The sequence below is a fragment of the Achroia grisella genome, unplaced genomic scaffold, assembly GCF_030625045.1.
Source record: "Achroia grisella isolate CSIRO2021 unplaced genomic scaffold, CSIRO_AGI_Agris_v1 utg1174, whole genome shotgun sequence".
Lineage (NCBI taxonomy): Eukaryota > Metazoa > Arthropoda > Insecta > Lepidoptera > Pyralidae > Achroia > Achroia grisella.
Window position 1 is genome coordinate 2324869 of NW_026712590.1, and position 22762 is coordinate 2347630.

Here is a 22762-nt window from a genome sequence, read left to right on the forward strand (position 1 = left end):
GAGAATTAAGACTGGTCCAGGATAGTATACAGACTAATTTTATTAATTTAATCTATTTGTACGTGTTTTTGAAATAATTACGATGGTAGAACTATAGAAAAGTTTGTAACGCTTAGAAAAAGTTTGTAGAAGTGTAAGAGTTTTCGGCTAACTTGAACTAGATGGCGCCGGAGTCGAATTAAAACGCGATATGATTTGGTTCTATAGAATGTGTAAGTACAATTAGGTTCTTTTGTCGGTGCCAACAGCATTAGAATAAAAGAATTTTTTCTAGCCCTAGTTTTGGTGTATATCCATTGTTAGGGTTCTGTTTACGAATTACATAGGTTAATTTTTGTTTTAAGCTAAGATTGTAGAATTTTGCTTGGTGATTTGAAATAACAAATAGCTAACTGATTTTATAACTATTATTAAATTAAGCGCCTAATTATTTTCTTTGCTTTTATTGTCTGTATATGTAATCCCTATATAGTATTAGAATCAAGTAATATTTTCAAATTTACTTAATATATTATTTTCTCAAGTAAACATTATTTCCACTTCAATACATTGTGACAAAAATAATTGTTCAAAAATGTTGAAAATTAAGTTTATTTGAATGGATATTATTCCTATCTCAATATACTGGGACGTCCGTTCGACTCCTGGATTCGACTAAACGCAGCCGGCGCGCCTGAAATTTCCATACGTACACAGATCCAAATCCAAGTGAAGTTATTGGCTATCCCCGGGGCACTTCATATATTCAACTATATTTATTTACTGAAAGAAGCTTTCTCACGTTGACTGTCAGTATTTCGAATTCAAAACGACCGTTGAATACGTTATTTCTTGTCACACGTACCTATTGAAAACTCATATTATTTTTTAGACCGACTTGACTTAGTGGTTTATTACCCAACTTACACCCAAAGGTTGGGGTTCCAATGTGGTAGAAAATTCTTTGTTTTTTTTTTCTGACTCACCGGTATGTAAACGTTGATAAGAAATCAAAATAATTAAAGCGATATATAGGTAGATTGACTTGGGATAAGGAATAAGCCGATGATTATGATGATGATATAGGTAAATTAACTCAGCGCCTGCTACATTGCATTAAAATAGAAATAATAGAGTTACGAGTCATGACATTCCGAATGGCAACACATGGCTGTTCATATAAGTATATAGGTGACAGTCACCAGCCACTATCGCACTACTACTTAGGTGGTTATTAGCTTATTTACCATTTTAGTTAAAATAAAAACTATACAGTAAAATGTAACAATATGAAGCAATGCAGTCACCACGGCGCCAACAGTTTTCAATGCCTCTACCTACCCCGTCTGAGATAGAAGTCTTGATATATTGTTATTATTCTTAACGTAAACAGCCGTTGTAACTGGCAAATACAATTTACAGTGCTAGTAACGACTCGCGAAACGGTACTTGGAAAGTTACTTCCTAAGAGGATTAAAATTAACTTTGAACATCGATGCGGGGACTGTATTATGGTACACGTCCCTGTTCTCGTCCATTTATACTATAATACTTATATCATAAAAGATCTGAAGCTTAATTATTTAACACATTAGACAATAATTTTCTTTGACACAATAAATTTTAGTTTTATCGTTAGGTATTGTTTTGTACATAAGTCGTTTGAGTAATAATCTTATCTATTTTAATCAAGCGCCTTGCTTTGGAAGCTGTGTTTGAGTTGAAGACGGAGATATGGTAGTGAAATTACAATATGGAAGAGATCTCTATTTAACGATAAGTCCGCCCTTTTGTTATGTTGTAATTATATTTTCTGTGTATTCACACATTTATTCAAATCTTAGTACTCCGGAATGTCAACGCATGACATCACGAGAACTACATGACGACAAACCTTGGTGCTATTCATGAATTTTGGCAATAGTTGCCATATCAAATTGGCATACAGCAGTTACCAGTAAAATAAAGAAATATGTCTATTCACATTTGAAATACCGAATTATTCAACTTACTTTAAAATTACAACTATGAAATAATTCATACACGATCGCTTTTAATTTGTTACAATTGAGAATTGTTAGCAACCGTGTTAATTATAGCTGTAAAATATGTAGCGAAGTTGTTAAGATTTGAGAGGCATTGAATTTAAATAATTCACAGCGAAATGGTCCGTCCGTTAGATCTGCACAACAGACATTAAGATAACTTTCAAAACAATTGTTCACGGGAAAAAACTCACGGTTTTAATTAATAAAAATGGCGGCGCAAAATGTCTGCAATTCAAACATGGCGGGCGAGGTCGGCCAATGAGAGTCTCGCTTTATGTACATATGCTAATGAGTGACAACCCTATGCGAATGGAATTGTCGTGTAAGGGCTGTCATTACGTTATTCCACTGCGAGACTGTTATTTTCTGTTATTTTTGCATTTGAATATGTTTCGTACGTTGTCATATCTTAGTCAAGTGTGCGTGACATTCTCTTTTTATTGTTTTAATTTCTGTAACGTTAATAAGGCACCGGTAATTGTATTAAAATGACAAAACGCGCAATATAATGTTCGGATTATTCAAAAGTAAAATATTTGTGCGTTCCAGCACTACATGGCTGATCTTTTGTAGTTTTTATTAAATATATGTGTATTTAAGATCGTCAGTCAGTGTACATTTATTTCCGTATAGAGAAAATTCTATATTTTTTAATAGTATTAAATAGTACTAGAAAAAAAATTTATATAAATATATGTTATGTCGAAAATGGTATAAAAGAAAAAGAGTATATTATCGTATTAAAATATAATCACTAAAATCGATGCCAGTTGATAAATTTAACATATTACACAACATACAGATGTCATAGTATAGATAGTACATATGTACATACAAACATAACTCTATGTGAAATAGGTTGAAAATTATAGTAATTTCAAAGCGATCGTATATATACCTTCACGTTTTATTTTCCATCAATCCAAATGATTTCTCCTTATACCCTCGAAGAATGAAGGAAAAGAAGCCACCGAATGAAGCCGCACGAATCGAGTTTGCATTTTAAGAGCCCATTTACAACACAAATTCGCTGGCATAAATAAAAACGAGTGAACTTTTTATATTCCCATAAAAAATTCGAAGACGCTCCGGGGTACAACAAATCGGGTGTTTTACCTTTCTTCTCAGCTATAACCCGATATTAGTATAAGGTAGTATTTGACCATCGAATTTAGGACTGAAGGGGTGTTGAACTGCAGAATATGCAGATGTTACCTCTAAAACTGCAGATTAAATAATACATTTATCTAGTAATAATATCAGGCCAATACACAGCGCCATATAGACCCAAGTTAAGCTAGCTAAAGCTTGTGTTATGGGTACTAGATAACTGATACAAATACATAGATTTTTTTTGTAAATACATACATATTATACATAGAAAACAGCTAGAGCGATACAAAACGTTTGTGCAGTTCGAGAAATCGAAACCGCGACCATCGGAATTAAGGTTTAGTGGCCAATATTGATCTCATCAAATTCTGCCGCTAGCATTATTCTAACTATGATTGTATCTTTGTAACGAATATTGCTATAGATGATACCTGCAGATAAACTTATAACATCTATTTGTGAGTAAGAATTTGCATACAAATAAGACCGTGCAGATTCGTACGAACGCCTTTTATTAAAAAAAAATACATTTAATCTACATAACATTTTTATAAGGTACTCCCTGAAGAACAGCTAGTAATCTTTTGAAGTTCTCGATCATTCCTTCCGCTATCCACTCTTTCATTCTCATCTATTTCTTTAATGCCGCCAAGTTCAAAATCCTACAACCATAGAGTTTAGAAAACACTAATCTTCTATAGTACATAGACAAATCTTTTGAATTGTCTATGTACTATAGAAGAATTCAAATCTTTGATAAAAATGTTTTTTATAAATAATCATCTATGGTTTTTATAGACAAAACTGTCGTAATCATCCATTAGAGTTTCAATAGTGTAATGAACACCCAGACTGACTTATAAAGTTTACATAGTAAATATATATACATATATATAAGCTTGTCTTTATCCGACTGGGTTTAAAAAGGCCGTCATAACATTTTGTATATGTGTAACAGAAATTGTATGTCGGACTGAACGTTGCGAAGTAATGTATGTATGCAACCGCGAACATTGTATGCATTTATTTATTGTTCACCGAGATAAACATAACCGGGTACTTTGTATGCCTGATTCACAGGTGTTTGAGATTTACAATTTATACGAGGAAATTTAGGTTGCCAATGAATTCTTAAAGCAATGGAAATTGTTTTATTATCTAGGGATTGCTTAAAGAAGATTCGCAATACTACAGTGTTTTCCGCGATATTTTCTCTAATATTCTGCCAATAACCTCACTGAACTTAGACTTTGTATAGAGTCGTCCGTCTCTATCAGACCCTGCTTCATTCATCACCTTCCACATTTCATCACCTTCAACCACTAAACAGCTTGTTTTAAAAGCTATTCTGGTTGTAATATTGCAGTACAAAACTCAATTGTAATGTTCGTGTGCAGTTCATGTTTACAAGCGACAGTTGTCACTTTTGAACAGCAACTTGTTTGCCATTCCAGTAAAAAAAATTCAATGACAATTTTTATTATTGTTTTGTTTTTATGAAAATTCATTATTTTACTTTCTAATGTGTAATCTTAGAATTAAACAAAAATATGTTCACGACTGTATTCTCGTTATAGTAAGAGTATATTGTAAAATCCCGTAGTTATAATGTACGTTCCACATTTCATATTATATTTATTTACATGCATAATGTTGAATATATTTAACATTATGCGTGTATGTATAAATATATATGAAGACGAACGTTCCACATGTCTTGATTCATATATTCAGCATTATGCATAAGCGCTAAATAAATATATGTCTTTTTTTTTTAATAAACATCATTATGTCATGTTGATTGTCACCTGTTTGTCATTACACTCATGTCAATTTACGCCCGACTTGCCATTATTAGCACTACACTCCAAACAATTGTAAAGCCATTTGTCCGTGTCAGCCAACATTCCTAAATACAGCACAAACAAAAAAGTTACCGTAATATTGGAAGCGCATTCAATTCTACTTGTTTGTCAGCGACATCACAAACAAGGTCTGTTTTTTTTTCAATATTGATCAAATGGGCAAATGTTGACTACAGAACAGTTATATTGGAAATACAGGGAAATGGGTCTGTAAATATTTATGTGAGGAATCGTAATGTATTATTATACAATCGCATGAATTATGTACATTATTGTACAGTACAGTAAACAATTAAAATTAATTTGTTACTTTCAATAAAAACTTCAGTTTATGTATATTATTAAGTTTTTGAAATGTGTTCGATAAAAGCAACTATTAATAGTATATGAATATATTTATATATTAGTAACTAACGGTTATAAAAAAATATTAACATTCATAATAAAATTTATTCAATTCTATTAGTATTTACAAAACTTTTAAAACAGAAAACATCTAGGAAATATAATAATATAAGAGAAGAACGGAACCTGTGCTAGAAAAGCCTGTGTTACAGTATTCCGACCCAATACTCAGCTCGTAGGTAATTAGCAGTTCATGAAAGAAATTTAGAATAGGCAACAATGTAATAAAAGTTTTTAAGCACATCACATTCATAGTGTGATGTGCTTAAAACCTTTTAATTTCTCTTTTGACCTCACACGCATGATGTACGAAGTAACAATATTTTTTTACCTCAATAACATTAGAACGACGTACAAATTGTTTTGAAAATACAAAAATATATAAAGACGGCTCTTTTGCTGTAATTCTTCCGTCTTTATGTTGATAATGTATTCTTTGTCGTCTTCATTTTTTTGTCATATTTCCCATCTTTTGTGATCAGCTAATACGCAATAATTTCCAAAAAGGTCTCAATATCGAAAACTGATTATTCAACGTTTTGCTGTTGAACAAAATATTGCAGACTTTTCCTACAACAATGGAATGGTATTGTTCGCAAATTTCGTACTTTCACGGAAACAAAATCCCTTTGATGACTCCAGAGCTCATTTCGTTGGGCTGCCAAAAATGTCGGTTTCCCTTGAATCGCTGAAAGCCTTGCTTTTGTTATATGATAATACTATTTAGAATTTCTCATTTACTTACAATAAAAAGATATGTAATTCTTACTTTTTTGAATTGTTCATGTGTCATTTTGTCATGTACACGTTAACTTAATGGAATTTAAATAAAGTAATGCGACTGGAATGGCAATGTAGCTAACGGGCCACGTTTGTTTGTTTATCCCTTATTTTTTTTTACTTTTAAATCGTCTCCTTCTCTCTTCCCAATACTGGTGCCACTAAAAACCAGCAGCATGTTCGCATAGAAAATTTGTTTTGATGATTTCAATATTTTTTTATTTACAAGCAATGAAGACATATTTCTCCTTTTTAAATTTGGTGAATATGAACTAAATATAATATCGTTTTTATCGATGAAATTTGTGTGCTGACAAACAATCCTAAATAAGGCCATCTCAAATATGTCAATAGACCGAAAAATTGCTACCATCAGCCTTTTGCTATGATACCCAAATCAGACCCAGAAATATCGTTTTACCTCTTACCTTACTCGATAAAATGACATTTGTTTGATGTCGATTTATACATATTTAAATGAATCCTATATTCCTCGCAGTGATGCCAGATATAGTGTTTCACCTCAGATTCAGGAGGAGTTTATGGCGATTGGGGATAATTTGAACGAAATAAAATGAAAATCGAGGGAAGTATGGATTTTTGTAACGTTTTGGAAGACTAGTAAAAAACACAACTAACAGAAGAATTATCGTGTACTACAAAAACCTGACCGTCAAAGTCTTTCGAAGTATAAAACAACGTAAACTAAAAAAAGGTCTAAATAAAGGAGTATGAACACAGACTTATTTTATTAATTCAATTCACCTTAAAATTTCAACGTTATGGGCCATTTTTGACAATATTAGGGGAAGGGCAATATGGCCATCTGGTAACACTGATTCCCCGGCCATCCAAAGCATTCGACGAAAATATATTCTTGTTTATTCCTTTTTCCCTCGTAGACAGTTCAATGTTTAAGTATACGTTAAGTTGTACGAAAGAGGATTACTATGTCCAACTTTATTCCGCAATATTATTATATTGTAATAGTTTCGTCTCAGATATTCAGTTTGTTCAATTATCTTTATTGTTCTTGAAATATATTTTATTTAGTTATTTTGTTCTGTTATTTCGATAGGTTATTGAGAAATGTTGCTGAATGATACATGTTAGTGTTATTCTTTTGCGATATTGCTTTCTGTTGATTTATTGATTCATAATAAGTTTACAGTATAACAGGCAGTACAAAATTTTGTTCCCCAGAGTGGTAAAACATGAGTGGTATCACATATAATGTGATATTACACACGTAGTCCTTTTTATCAATGTAGGCAATTGTTATCAGCTGAGCGGCGTATGTTAGTTTTGCAAATTTTTTATTATATCTCTTTTCTAATTGTGCTGTTGCAATTACAAGTTACGTGTTTCAGTTTAAACTAGTACTATCCTTTTTAACATACAAACACATTACATTCCACCATTGCTAACTTCCATATAATAACATAAAAAAACATATATCATAAAACCATTTATTTTCAGAGATTTTCTCTTGTTAGCTACAAATGACTACAGTAGGGCGAATGCTCCAATTGTCGGCACCCAGGTGCTCTGCTGGCCACATTTCTCTGTCAGAATGCAATCTTGTTTTTACTATACGTACGTTCGCTACATTTGTTATTTTACACCAAGCGCAAAGTTTTAGTGCCCCTGCGGTTTAGTGTGATGCAGAAAATATAAATTCTAGTTTTTATCATCACAGTTGACTTTGCTAGCGAAATATTGGCTAATATCTACGTCTACTCTAATTGTACGGTTATGTTTTTTGCATAGCATGAGAGATATTGTTTTTTGTTACTTCAGATTATATATCTAGACTTTAATTTATATTAATTTGTTCTTTTTAAATCTTAATATTGTATCTAAATATTATGTTATAACTTATATGCAATATTTACATTGATCACTATATTTTTCATGCAAAAAACTAATGTGGATATTAATTAACAATAATAGATAACAAAAAAAACCAGGATTTAAAAATTCTTTAGTGATATTTTTAATATTGCATACGCTAAAAAAATACCACTATACAGTTAACTAAAATAAAAAATAGAATTTTCTACATTAACTCTACCGAGAATTGATCACGCGATCTTTGCTTGCAGCAATAAACAGACTATTGTGTTAAAGACTCTTTTTTCTTTTCACTATTCACTTTCCACTGCACCGGAATGGATCTATAATAAATCATTCTTTACTCAGCCCCCGGGAATCGCTCGCGTTTTAACCCGCATTTCCATCAAATCCCATTAGCTCGGGGCGGTTAATGAGTCTAGCGTTCATTTTGTAGTTTTTCGCTTCGTTTAAGCCAATTAATTTATGCTAAGGTGTTAATGGTATTGTCATTACGGATTCAAAACACGATGTTGAATGTCAGGTTAATAATGAACGTTCATTGGGTTTAGAAAAAAAGTTTGTATTTAATTTAACGATTGTGAATAGAAATAAATAAAACGTAAATAAAAGTAAATTGTTTAGTACACGATTGATAGTATGGAAAGTAGACGCAAAATTGTACTTATTGAATGGTATGTTTTAGATATAATAGAAAATAGGTATTGCTCTATAAAGGCGCCGTCCGAATAAGCACTTAGGATGTGAAAAATTTACAGCGCTCTCTATAGTTAAAAGGCGATTTGGCAGGAAATGCATTCAGCAACGTCGACGATGCTCGATGATTGGTACATATACCTTGTTAGAAGGAATAAAACGATTTCAAAACGATGTACATTATACATTTAAAATTTAAATGAATATATTACCTACACTAAAATCAGTTGTCAGCTGTAGAAGGGGTAAAATCAGATAGATAAGAACGCTGAGAAACTTTGAGACAATAATTTATATTTGTGTATGTTTAAATCCACACGAGGCGATGTAAGCGATACCGTCAAGTTATACTTCTAACTCTCCAGTAAAGGAAACACCGATAACAAAACTAAAAATTAATGCGAAAGACGGCGGTGGGATCTCAGTCTGCCAATTATTACCCAGCGAAATGTGGGCATTTCAAGTGTGACGTTTTGACGACAATTTATAATGCCATTGGCAACCCAATCCGAAATAGCAGGCGTGACGGTATGTTGTATGTTAGAAAGTCATAGCATTTTGAACCTTAATGATTTTCTCAGTATGTATTTCTGCGCCATTTTCCCGATAAGTTACGAGTACATTGCAACCTAGATACGGCGTGAGTGGCCAGTTCTGATGCTTATCAGATGCATGGAAATCAGGCGTTGTGTTGCTCAATAAATCTCTTTAATGGTAGTCCGTTTTTATGTAGAAAATTCTATATTAGCTCGTAGAAAAGCTTTGTTGAGAGCGTTATGGCTTTACGCTTTACTATGCTGTCTTACACACAAAAGGTCGTAATTTCAGATTTAGACGAAAAAACAATCCACGTCCATTTCAATTTATTATTTTTAACAAATACTATATATGTTAAGTAAAAAAAAATGTGGACATAAAATGTATTAATAATACAATATAAAACAAAGATATTGTCACGGATGGAGTAGTCACTGGCATTGTCATTTCTGCAGCAATAAAAACTTAATTAATAAATACTCGCAAACTTAAACCAGTCCACCAACAGGGTCCTATTGTGTAATGTACGGTATCAGTGAAAAACGACTTAAAAGAATATATGGATATATTCTATGGCGACACCGGACCCATAGTATTGAGTGTGTAATAAAAATAGATTTAAGAGAAGTTACTAAATAAATTAAATTTCTCGAGATAACTGAGGAGTTCAAATTAAAATTAATACAAAACTACACACCTATCTTACAAAATGCTTAAATATCATACCTTTTATGGTTGACGGTGTGTCTACTCAGAGTGAAGTGTTTATTGTTTGTAGACCACTTTTTATTCTAAACACAATAACGTAAGTCCACTTGTCTTTGTTTGTCTTTGGTAATCGCATTTATAGCATGGAGGAAAAATAAACAAGCATGCGCATCAGCTGATGGTAATTGATTACCGCGGCCCATGAGCACCTTCAACACCAGGGGAATTGCAAGTGCGTTGCGGGCCTTTTAAGAAGGTATAAACTCATTTCTTGAAGGGCGAAGGTTTTCCATTCAGTAGTTTTTGCGTGAAAGAGTAACATACATCCACCATACTCACAAACATTCTGGTTTATAATATTTGTAATATAATTTTTCTTCCATATTATTTAACATATATCCGTTATTTGAAATAAATAGTTTTGCTAACGTGTACAGTCGAACCAAGAAAAGGTCGTTTCTACATCCAGGTTGTCGGTTGCAGCTGCAAATTCCGCGTTAAAACAAACGCCAAAACCTAGAGTAAGGAAACAAACAATCCGTCAGAGGGTGGGAAAGGGGGGCGCACCTGTGCTCCACTCTCCCGAGGGTTAAAGAGGAATGGACCTCTGGATTGTTACGATAAATTACTGTTTATATTTCTTCCCTAGCTCTTGTCTACAGCCACTTATTTAAATTTAATTCGCCATAGTGAATCTCGTAGATCTGCCTTTACACGGCTGTCTAACCTCACATTACGATTTATTAAATGTTGCCATATAATTAACTGTTTACACAGATATATGTAATTTTAAAAAAAATATTAGTATTAAAATATCACTGCAATAAGCCGATATGGCAATTCACTTTATCGCACTGCAAATGATAATGAGAAATTTCGAGTAGCAAAAGTAGGATAAAATATTTTATAATATATAAGTAAAAGGGTCATCAAAAGGTATACATCCTTGTGATATAAAATAAATATATAAATCTATATTTACATTTTTCATTAAAGGTAACCAACAGGCAAGCCATACTTTCGCATTTATATATTAGTATGAATTGTTATGTTAAGCATATTTTTATTATGCGAAATATATAATTTTACTTATAGATTAGATAAGATTTAGTGTAATAAAATCAAAATATTGTAATAGTTATTTACTGGCGCATGAATGAAACAGAACCGTTAGCGCTAAATCGATTCACAATTGGCAAGTGTAGTTTTTACAATAATAGTTACAACCAGACACAAATATGTGCAACGAACGAACCGACAATTCTATATGATGAATCTACCGATATTACGGAAAAGATGGAACATATAAAACCTTGAGTACAACATAAAACCTAATATTCACGGACAATAAAATTGCAGCGTAACTATAACTCATGACACCTGGAAAGGATCGCAAGCCGGACGCACCTGAACTTCGAAGTCCCGCGGGACAGAAAACAATTTTCAGTTACGATCTTTTGCCCGTCCCCCACCACTTTGTCCAGTGACAAGTAAGAACAAATTTCCTTAGGTCGTTAGCCATAAAAATATTGGTGGGACGTGGGACTGATCTTTGTAGTAAACGGGATATTTTTCATGCGATCGACTTATAATTTGGGACATATTTTCGTGATGTTACAAGAATAAAATTGGATGATTATGGCATTTGTTCCATGGTATGGATTTTTTTTTTGTTATATTTAACTTTGTTTTCACTATCATTTATATCACAATATTGGCCCATATTATATATAACCGAAGGACTAATATATATAGAGAATGAAATATTAATATTGTCTTTGTGGTCATCGCACTCACTATGCGAATATATGGTAAATTTTATGAATGTATATTTATAATGGCGGTCAGTTAACTCATTGTGATGAATACACATGAATTAACCATTTCCAGGAAGACTATGTACAAATTGTTTATTACTAACATTCTTCTAGCATGCAATCCTCTCCGTCCCCACGTACACTTCAAATATACTTACTCAATTCCTAACAATTCTAGATTGGTTACTTGTTTTCCGCGGCACTGACCGTGATTTCGAGTAGAAAATTATATTAATCTTGTATATGCACTAAATCTAGTAGTTTTTGCGTAAAACAGTAATAAACATCCATTGTACAATTACTAAGTTAAGCGTTTAGTCAAGAAAAGGTAATAAACGTACGGACAGACATTCTTCAAAATTTATAATATTATATTAATAAAGTAAGTAGAATATGCAGACATAAGATCTGAGTTCTTTCTTAGAGATAGCAACGCGAGAGATACTACTACGCCATTTATATATAAGCTGTTTATGTATACATAATAAAAGTAATATATTTCCTAATTATTATACACAAAAACAATACAAATTACCTAGGATATTCAATGACTGCTTAGCACATAATAATCTGTACCTATTATTATTTAGTGGCATTACAGTGACGTTTATATAGGTACTAGCTGTGCCCGCGACTTCGTTCGCGTGGTTATCAAAAACACTTCATAATATTTTGAGTACCTTGAACCGTTTACGCAGAGCACGCAAGGGAAGCTCTCAAATATGAATAATTTTCCCCGTTTTTGTAACATTTTTCACTGATGCTTCGCATCTATTGGTCTTAGCGTAATGTTACATAGTTTAAAGCCTTTCTCGACAAATGGACTATCCAATACAAAAATAATTTTTCAATTCAAACTAGTAGTTCCTGAGATTATCGCGTTCAAAAAAACAAGCAAACTCTTTAGGTTTATAATATTAGTATGTATAATGATGTAATGGTTATTACATATCGTTACACGTGAACGTAAAGTTTATACCTAAATGTTGGAACAGCAGGCAGGCAGGACGTACTAATGCGGCAGGATAAGGCCACGTCCAACAAGATTAATGGGCAGCTTTAAGCATTCTACCACTGCACCTGTGTCTGATTGTGCTGCACTTAGAGCTGCATTGTTTCCGTAAAAAAGTTTGAGCGATTTGTTATTAAATGGAGTGAAGAGATTAGTATTTATTTATTTATTTGTGCCTTGCACTAACTCTTTCTCTTATATCTTCATTACCATCCAAAGGTTGTCTGGAAGAGATGCCTAGCGATAAAACTGTCTTACGTATTCGTTTATTTCAATTATCTAGTAGCTATATTAAATTCTCTTATAGTAACAGTGTTACTTTTAATAATGCTTCCAATCGTCTTAACCGATTTAGATGAAAGTTTATACGTATGTTTAGTAGGTGTGAGAATAGATTGTTATCTAATTTATTACCGTTATCACTTAGGGGTTTAAGTGCGGTGGCCTACACCAAATATTATTTTTAATATATTATTTTTATTCTTTTTATGATTCGGCATTGAAAAATATATACATGCAATCTGATATCATAAACCCCTATTTTTTTTTTTAAATAAAATATATGTCAAAAACAACTTTCTATGTTCAACTAGTTTTTTATATAATAATATGGTGCAATAAAGTGTATAAATGAATAAAATAGTTATTAATGGAACCTAAGTGGCAGAGCATGTTATATGACCAGACGGATGGGCTCGCTCTAACCGGGAAATACCACACCTATTCAGAATACCGGCGTTGTTTTATCGCGTTTCGCATGGTCAGTCGAGGTTCCGGTCACCCATCCTCCTCGCTCCTATCCCTTTGCTTATTTCTTTCCATATTCACTTTAGGCTGGCAACTGATCTGCAGTTCCCCTGGTGTTCTCCTTTTCAAGGGGACAGAATTGAATGAGACAAAGATTACCCAATTGTATGTGTGTCTATGTGTGTAAGATACCTACAATAACTACATAAAACACAACTATATCTTTACGAACCAACACACTCACATAAATATAAATATATCGTGCGAGAATCGAACTTGTGACCATCACGCTTGACGTGATGGTCACAAGTTCGATGCTAAACCACTATACCTTCAGGGCCGTCGAGTGAAACTTGTACCTACGTAAAATAATTACTTTTACGTACGGTACGGTTTTACCTGCTCGTTGTTAATTAAATTAATATCAGCTCTAGACGTATACGAGCAAAACTGTGGCGAACGCATAGTAATTAATAATTTACATGCACTTAGCCCCTTCTGGCTGGAATCTAAGCATAATATGAAATACAAAGTAACGCGCCAAACCTATTTGAGATACACATTTATACCTCTACTGGTTGTTTTCCGCGATTTCGTCTGCTGTTTTTGATATAAAAGATAGCTATATAAAAGATGATCCTTTCTCGTGATACAATCAATTTCATTAAGAATTTATCAGAATTGTATTGAATTTAGTTTTTAAATGGTAACATACAGACCGACACGTGTTCGTATTAGTTCTTATAATGGTTTATTATGAATGGGCCAGTATGTACTACGACTATGGATGGCTGCTCGTGTGATCCAGACATATTTAAAATATTCGAAACAATTGTATCTATAGGGTTTTGTATCATTTCTCTACCTAAATTTAAGTAGTCTGGCATGAAACTTGAATATCATGAAACTAGATGTAACATAATTTGCATACAAAATATGTGTAGCCTCATGACTGTTATTCGAAATCGGGTAGTCAGAGGCAAGCATAGCAGGCGACGCGATGTCATGGTGAATAATTTTAATGTTTACTAACTAGCATTAGGCAACCCTACCACTGTCTCTCGGATTATTTCGTTTTTGGTTTGTTATTGGTGTCAGTCAGTAATATATTTTTTTTTTGTGTCGACGATATTTGAACCTACGACCTGTTGGGAGTAAGTCGATGTATTAAATCACTAAGTAACGAAGCCTTCAAAATCTCATTTGTTTGATAGTAGAAATATCGTTAGCATTCAGTTTACTCTCTTGTGTAGCTTGAAAAGAAAGGATTGAACAGAAATAAACTCCAATTTAAACAAGCACTCGAATAGACGACCCTCACTCAATAGCAGCCAACACCAGGCGTCCCTCATTAGTGCAAGTCTAGACCAGTCCTTACTACGCTTCACAAAACAAGTTCACCTCGCACCGAGTGACTTTATCTCCGCCAGTGGGTCGCAGGTGTCTTCAATGCACCCCCAGCCCCCACCTACCCTCCTCAGGCCTTAACATCGTACGATAACACACGCTGTCACATCTCTTGATGAATTGCTTATTAGATTGTCGGCAGCGTCCGTGTGTTTTGCACTTATTTTCACGTCAATATTGCCCTCTCTTTTTTCCGATAGTAAATTTATGGAGTGAGAGTATTGGAGCGTTTACCCTATTATGTTATTAGGTTTTTGTCGACTATACCGCGTTTGTACGAAGTACAAATAAATAGCTCAATCATATTTGGATGTGTTTTATGTATTCAGGTGTAAAATATAACACGTAATAATCTCTTTTTTTACTATCTCTACTTATAGTAGAGTCGTAATAAAGCAAAAGTGGTACGTTTAATATACAGTAAAAACAAATTTATAAGTACTTGGAAATATTGTTTGTTGCGTAATTGGAATAACAAACAATTGAAGAATAGAATAGAATAGAATAGAAAATCATTTATTCAAATAAACTTACATTGAAGCACTTTTGAATAGTCATTACATTTTTTTAATCTACCGCTCATTCGGAAAGCTGTCTCATCACAAGAAGAACGAGCAAGAAACTTGCGTGTTGCTCTTTTAAATAATTTTATTATTACTTTACATTTTTAAGTTTAAGTGTGTGAATACAAACCACCAATTAGCACTAATTCAATTAAATACTGAAGGAAATCGTATAACCTGTATTACCTTTCGCAAAGCTATTTTAAAGAACTAAGGTATTATTCTATACACTAATTTCGCTGCCAAATTTTACCATGAAAATCAGAACGCAGCATGTTAAGCACGTAACCTATTTATTGATTCGTTTACTTATTTTTTTTATTATGAATGATAATGGTGCAGCCGTCTGCACCGGTAGGGCACCAGTGGAGGATGATAAGATGGGTATGAGGTCAGGTCAGGTCGTGGTAAATTCACTATTAATTTGTCAAGATAGTTACTAGTGGGAACCACATTACATTTACATACACAGTACATTGCTAGCTATGGGGTTATTAGTCCACATTACTAACTATCCCCCCTTCACTCTTCATTTACTTGTTGATACCCAAGTAATAGTAGTAGAGTACCCAATATAGGTGATTTTCGTGTATAAGAAAACTAAACGAATATTATGAGTAGAATTATTTTTTTCTAATAAAGGATAAACTTAACTGCTTTCGCATATTTAAAGCTGATTAGACAACGAGACATATTAGCTGTCATTTGTATATTTATAATATATGTATACTTTGACAATATGTTTTGTAGATTCCTATATATGGTTGTATTAAAGATCCATTCAATAAACTCGTGTTAAATTGAGATAGGAATTAGCTAATTAAGTATATTTTATTATTTGATAGATTAAGTACAATCATATTCTTGTTGGACTCTGCTCAACTCAAACTTGTATAGCGACAATCCACATAAAAATTCCAGACAAATAATGATTTATATTATATATATAGATATACATCAGTGAGATACATTACAAACAAAATGAACTGCTTTCAATGTACGTTAAATACGTCAAAATTTTAGTAGTAAATATACTTAAACAATCAATGTAAATATACTTAAACATTACATAAGATGTGCTTCGTCTATGACTTGACATAGTCAAAATACATATTTCTCTTCAACGTTTTTAATCACTGTCACATTTAGCAAAATCTCTCTCTAAACGTTTTGTTTTTACAAAAAAAATTTAGATCCCATGTCGAAATTACCACTCACAAAAAAGTATACCTACAACACAGATGACAAGTTTCATCACAACTCCACAAGCATTGTCAGAAATATCGCTATCTCTTTCTATGGTTGTTTGTAATCGCATCTCTACGGTCCAGGTAGATAGCTGTGCCCGTCTCTCGTAGAGATGTATAACTTTAGTTCGCGTTTAACTTTCGACTGATTTAACGTTTAAATATTTCTAAATGTAATATATAACTTAGTTCTTTTATAAGTTATATTAATTATAATTTCTAATTATTAAAAAGTGGAAGTGCAATATAAATATGGATTATTATAATAGCATTAATTAACGAATTGATTTGTTATGATTGTTTGTGTTTGTAGGTTAGCTTTCGAATGTATAACCTAACATGTGAGTGTTTTGATTTGTTCATTTGAAAATGTGTTTTAGTGTTAATAGCTATATAAGTTATTATTATAGTATATATTGAGATGTGTATTTTAAGGTTAAAATTCCATCTATTGTTGTTTATAATCTTTGTTAAACAGTATTGAAATATTCATTGAATTATGTTAACCGTCTATCCAGAAAATGATCAGTGCTAAATTGTTGTAGGTACTTTGTCTAAATGACATTATGTTAATTTAATATTATATTCTTTATTGCACAGGTAATACATTAATATTATAATTTAGAGACAATGTGAGCAAAGATGATTAATATGTAAATAGTAAAGGGTACTATTTTATTGATAAATTACTAAACAACAATGTTATCAATTAATCAATTGTAATATGCTGGAAACTAACGAAATGGATACAAACTAAAAGAAACTTTAAAAAAACGTCCAGGTATATAGCTGTATTATCGCACAGAAACATAGATTGATTATTATTAAAAAACACTTTGTCCCTAGAATAGTTGCCGAATAGCCCCCGAAGAGTCGCAAGTCATCCGTAAAACTTATACTTAATTTTAATTATTCGTACATAAAAGATCTTTTTCATATTCTATATACTTATATATTTTTTTCTCTCTTTCCAGATGCAAACACAAGATGACCCGTCAATTTGACTATACCGAGTGGAACCTATCATACTAAACCACACATGACCTCCACAACCATGACGTGGAAACCACCACGCAACTTAGAACCATTAGAGAAAACAATTTCAAGCAAAAGGAGGAGTTTACAGGATCTCAAACCTCTACTAGAGGACAGAGGAGGTATAAAAACAAGAAATGACACGAGGAGTGACGTTATTAGGGGTAGTAGTGAGGAGTCGTTTAGCAATAATAGTGTTTATGAAATAGACAATAAAGTTAGTTTTGTGAATGTTAGTGTTTCCCGAAATACTGTGAAGTGCAATGGTAGGTTTGGAAGTGGACGATGGTGCTTTGGTAGGTTTAAAACAATTGTGTTTTTGTTATGTGTGATCATTCTGGAGTCGAGACTATTTGCTGAAGCGAGAAGTACAGGTCAGTGCTTTTTTTAATCCTAAATTCTAAGTTATTATTATATATGTATGTTAATTCTAATATAACATTGAAGGATAAAATATCCTGTATTGTGTTATAATTGATCTTTATCACTAATTTTAATAATAGACTAACATAGAACTGTTAAAAATACGACAGACAGACAGACAGACTTATGATTTATATTAGTATGGATACTGACTGTACCTTTATCATTTAATTGAGTCACACTAAAAATGGAATGCAATATTTAAAAAGAAATACTATTGTTGGCCTACCGGAATTGTTGATTTCAATGACTCATTTTTCAAGCCTGCCCATCACCCGCTGAGCATGTAATTGCTTATATCGCGTTTAAAATTGACTAATATTGTACTAATACTTGTTTTTACCCGTTGCCCCACTTGCTTCGACATTGTATTGTTAGAAGTTTTAATTCAATGCACAAAAATAAATGTACATATGGCGGACTTAAACCTTGCAGCATTATCTACCAGTCAACCATGAGTGGTGCAAAGAAAGATTGTTGGCGGTACACTGATATAAATGAGACATGTCAAAAAGATACATAAGGCAAAATGTATATAAATTTCAATAAAAGTAATACATACGTAAATATCTATCATTACATAGTATAAAACAAAGTCGCTGTCAATGTCTGGCCGTCCGTATATATGCTTATATCTTTACATCTACGCAGCGGATTTTGAAGCGGTTTTTAATAGATAGAGTTATTCAAGAGAAAGGTTTATATATATAATACATGTACACCCGTGCGATGCCGGGGCGAGTACCTAGTATATAAATATACAGATAAATACTACATATGAATAAATACTTAATGATCTGACAAAAAAATTACAGTACAGCCTCAAATTGTAAGTAAGAAAAAAAAATTAATATAAAGTAAACAGAAATATTCACGCACAACTTTAGGGAAATACCAGAAAAAATTAAAATAAGGACATGGGCAGTAAAGAGAAGAGAAGTTACAAATTTAAGTAATATTCCCTCAATTTTCCCGAAAGCGATATAACAAAATATTTGATCTATAAAACAATTCAAAGGTATTAATGTTGGATATTTTAGTCCTTTACACTCCCGGATGTTGTTGGTTGAAACTTCATTAAGATCAGTTTAGTTTATAGTTGTGGAAGGGTACAAAATAGAAATAGAAATAATCTTTATTCAAATAAACTTAATATAAGCACTTTTGAATAGTCAAGTTTTTTTTATTCTACCGCTTATTCGGAATGCAGATTCATCACAAGAAACTTGTGTGTTGCTCTTTTAAATAAATATTGATTTACTTATATTTAATTAACAACAAGGATTAGGCATGCGACAATCAACATAGAAACCGCTACGCACTTAATCTCTGTTCTATCAGATAACATTGTCAGCGCTATGAATTTTAAGTTAGATATTTTCTACAAAAACATTATTATCATTTATAAATTCTTCAATTTTATACGAAGCTTTTTTACAAAGAAAATATTTTATGATACATTTGAATTTTTTTTTATGGCAAATGACAAAACAGATAGATAGACAGACTATCGTCTGTATAATATTAGTATGGTTATATTAAAATCGTGACGTACAACCGGAATAAACATTTTCTATATTCTTTCATGATTTCTCTAAAAAACGTTAGTCATAATGTACCGTAAAGACATTCAAAATAAATGATGTTTTTTTGTTTGTAAATTTGCGGTTTACTCATTTGCGTCTATTGTGTTAATTCCTACTAATTTTAAGCTGAACCGTTTCGAATGTGACTCATTATTTTGTCAGTGTGTGGTCTGCGCAATAGGCAAGATAATCTACGCGGCATTTTCTATGTTCAAAGAAAGAAGACATTAGTTATGATTCGGTCGTATTTTTATTAAATTGTGACAACAAATCACATAAAATATTTTAGAATGAATAAAGACTTAATAAGACGAATTTGTTAAATTCTGTTTAGATAACGATAATATATATAGATAACGATTCCTCATAGACATTTAATCAATATTTTGTTTCGTAGTTTAGATTGCCATGATTGATAAAAAATGTAATAAGTTTGTAAATGACAGAGTTCTAAAATAACAAAAATATTAACATAAAAAAATTGCGAACCTTTTTTTCAAGTCGGCTAAGAAAACCACGACGTAATATTAAAAGTTTCGCAAAAATACACGCAAATGACGTCACAAGCACAGGTACCCAGCGATGTGAACATTACTGGTACACAATAATAAAATTTTATCACTGTATTCATATTTTTGAATATAACTACCTATCTACTATCATCACACAAACAACAAACTCGGTCTTAACGGTAATTATAATGGATTTTGGCTGTTTGTATTATTGCATCTCAAAAACAACTTTAAGGTACAAGTACAATGCTGTCTTTTGTATTAATTATATCATATGCGCTGTAGAAAGTTGAAAAGGAAGCGTTACGTCACATATAGATAACTTATACAGTTGATACATAGTATATAATATAGACTAAGAATATATATAATGTAAAGATTTTTATATTTGCAACGAAAACTACTGAACCGATTATCATAATTATCTTTGAGTAGTCCATATTATTTTACTAATAGATATTATAAATTCAAAAGTTTGTAAGTATGGATGGATGTTTGTTACTCTTTCAAGCAAAAACTATTGAACGGATTTTGATGAAATTTTATAGTAATAAATATAGCTTATATATCTGAGAATATACATCAGAAAAAATATATAATTTAAAAAGATATATTAATTGGGCGATATATAATGATAAGTGTGATGCGATAAGTTACGCAGAAGTTTCAGCTAGTATACTATGTATAATGAATTGATTATCCCAATAAAACTTCAATAATATAACCCAATGTGTAAAAACAATTACAATAAAATCTCAAATATAGGCTTATTATGTCATTTATAAGAGAAATCTCTTGACCGTTATTATACCTGATATGCTCGTTCCAAAAAAACACAAACATACAAAAATATCTATGGGAAAGTCGACTATCGTATAAATAATATAATTAGTGCAAATCCATGCAAATGAACCCTACCAAGTTTGTACCACATACACAAATGATTCACGCGCTGATCGTTAAAAAATTAAAAGAATTAGTAACTTCATGAATGGCTTTCGCTGTTGAAACGGCGAATTGTGCGAATTTTCGCTGATTATCACGAATCTCTTGGTTTTGGGTGTTAATTATCCGCCTATTTCATGAACGGGTTAACATCTATACGATAATATAAACAGAGCTAGACGTTACGTTATCTATATACTTCTTTTAGAAATACTTGGAATAAAAGACGATAATAATAATAATAAATTTATCGATAATAATAATAATAAATTTATCGTGTTTGAATATATTACCCCCGTAAAAAGGGAGATATAATAAATATATATATATATATAATAATAATAATAAATTTATCAGACTAAGTACATAAAAGAAGAGAAAATAAGAGAATGACCCTGTGATGTTATTATTATTACTGTTTAATAATAATATCTCAGGGTCATTTAGTCCTGAGTTTAGCAGAGCTTGTGTTATGAATAAAAGAGAACTGATATAAATATATACATACATTCAGTAAATAGATAGACTCATACCGTTAAATAATCGTATTCAATACGTTCGCATCGTACGAGAAATCAAAATCGCGATTATCAGAAGTCATGCGATCTGCTAAGCCGATAATAATAAATATTATATACCTTCACGACTGTTATCTAAGATGGTAGCCAGAAGCACCGTCAACTATAGACGGCAAGGTGAACACTTGATATGCTTAAATTTCAGTAATGACCTATATTTTAATTCAGTGTAGCTGGGGACGAGCCTACCTCCATTTCCTAAATTAGTTTGGTTTGTTATCGTTATATTCACAAATAGGTACTGGCCAGATTTGAACTCACTACCTTTTTGACGTAAATCAGAGCAGTAACCACTAAGCTATAAGGAGTACACATTCAAAAGAAATAATAAACAAATAAGCTGTAATAAAATTGTTAAGCTTCAATTAACCGGTTTGTTTTTATCCCTTTGAAACAATCGATATACGTCCACAACAGAATGAGGCACAGAAATAAACGAGGCTGATTGGATTAAAAGTAGACACCCGATGAAAAAATTAAATTGTTATTCACCCTAATTGCACCCCGTCCGCAGTTGAAAGGAATAAAACAGTCCCGGAACGAACGGGATCCGCTTAATACTTTATGAAAACCAATCTGCTGCGAATTGAAAAAAAAAGTGCAAAATATCCTCAGGTAAACCGAGTGGTCCAATCATACTATAATCCATTAAGATTTTGCGCCGCTTCGGTGCACACACTTCCAAACTCCCGCGAGGTAAATATTTCAACCCCCCTCCCCACTCTTTCCTACAATAATGTATTCTACACCACCCCCTCAGACCTCATCTTTCCGTCCCTATTTTGCATGAAGGGGGAATTTAAATTGTGTAATCTAACTTTCAATTCATTCATACATTCAACGCCATCTCTTGGTGATAAATTGAAAATGGGATAGATTCTTACAGTCATTTAACTGTTGGACGT

The 22762-nt window shown here is 32.2% G+C and overlaps 1 protein-coding gene across 1 annotated transcript in view; it reads left to right on the top strand.

Annotated features, from left to right (window-relative positions):
• Positions 1-22762, top strand: part of LOC131852165 (latrophilin Cirl) — a 352107-nt gene that overhangs the window by 197893 nt on the left and 131452 nt on the right. Inside the window, exon 2 of the mRNA XM_059202808.1 lies at positions 17753-18187. Within this exon, the coding sequence (XP_059058791.1) occupies positions 17818-18187 (370 nt within the window). The 5' untranslated portion in view covers positions 17753-17817. The remainder of the gene's footprint in view (positions 1-17752; positions 18188-22762) is intronic.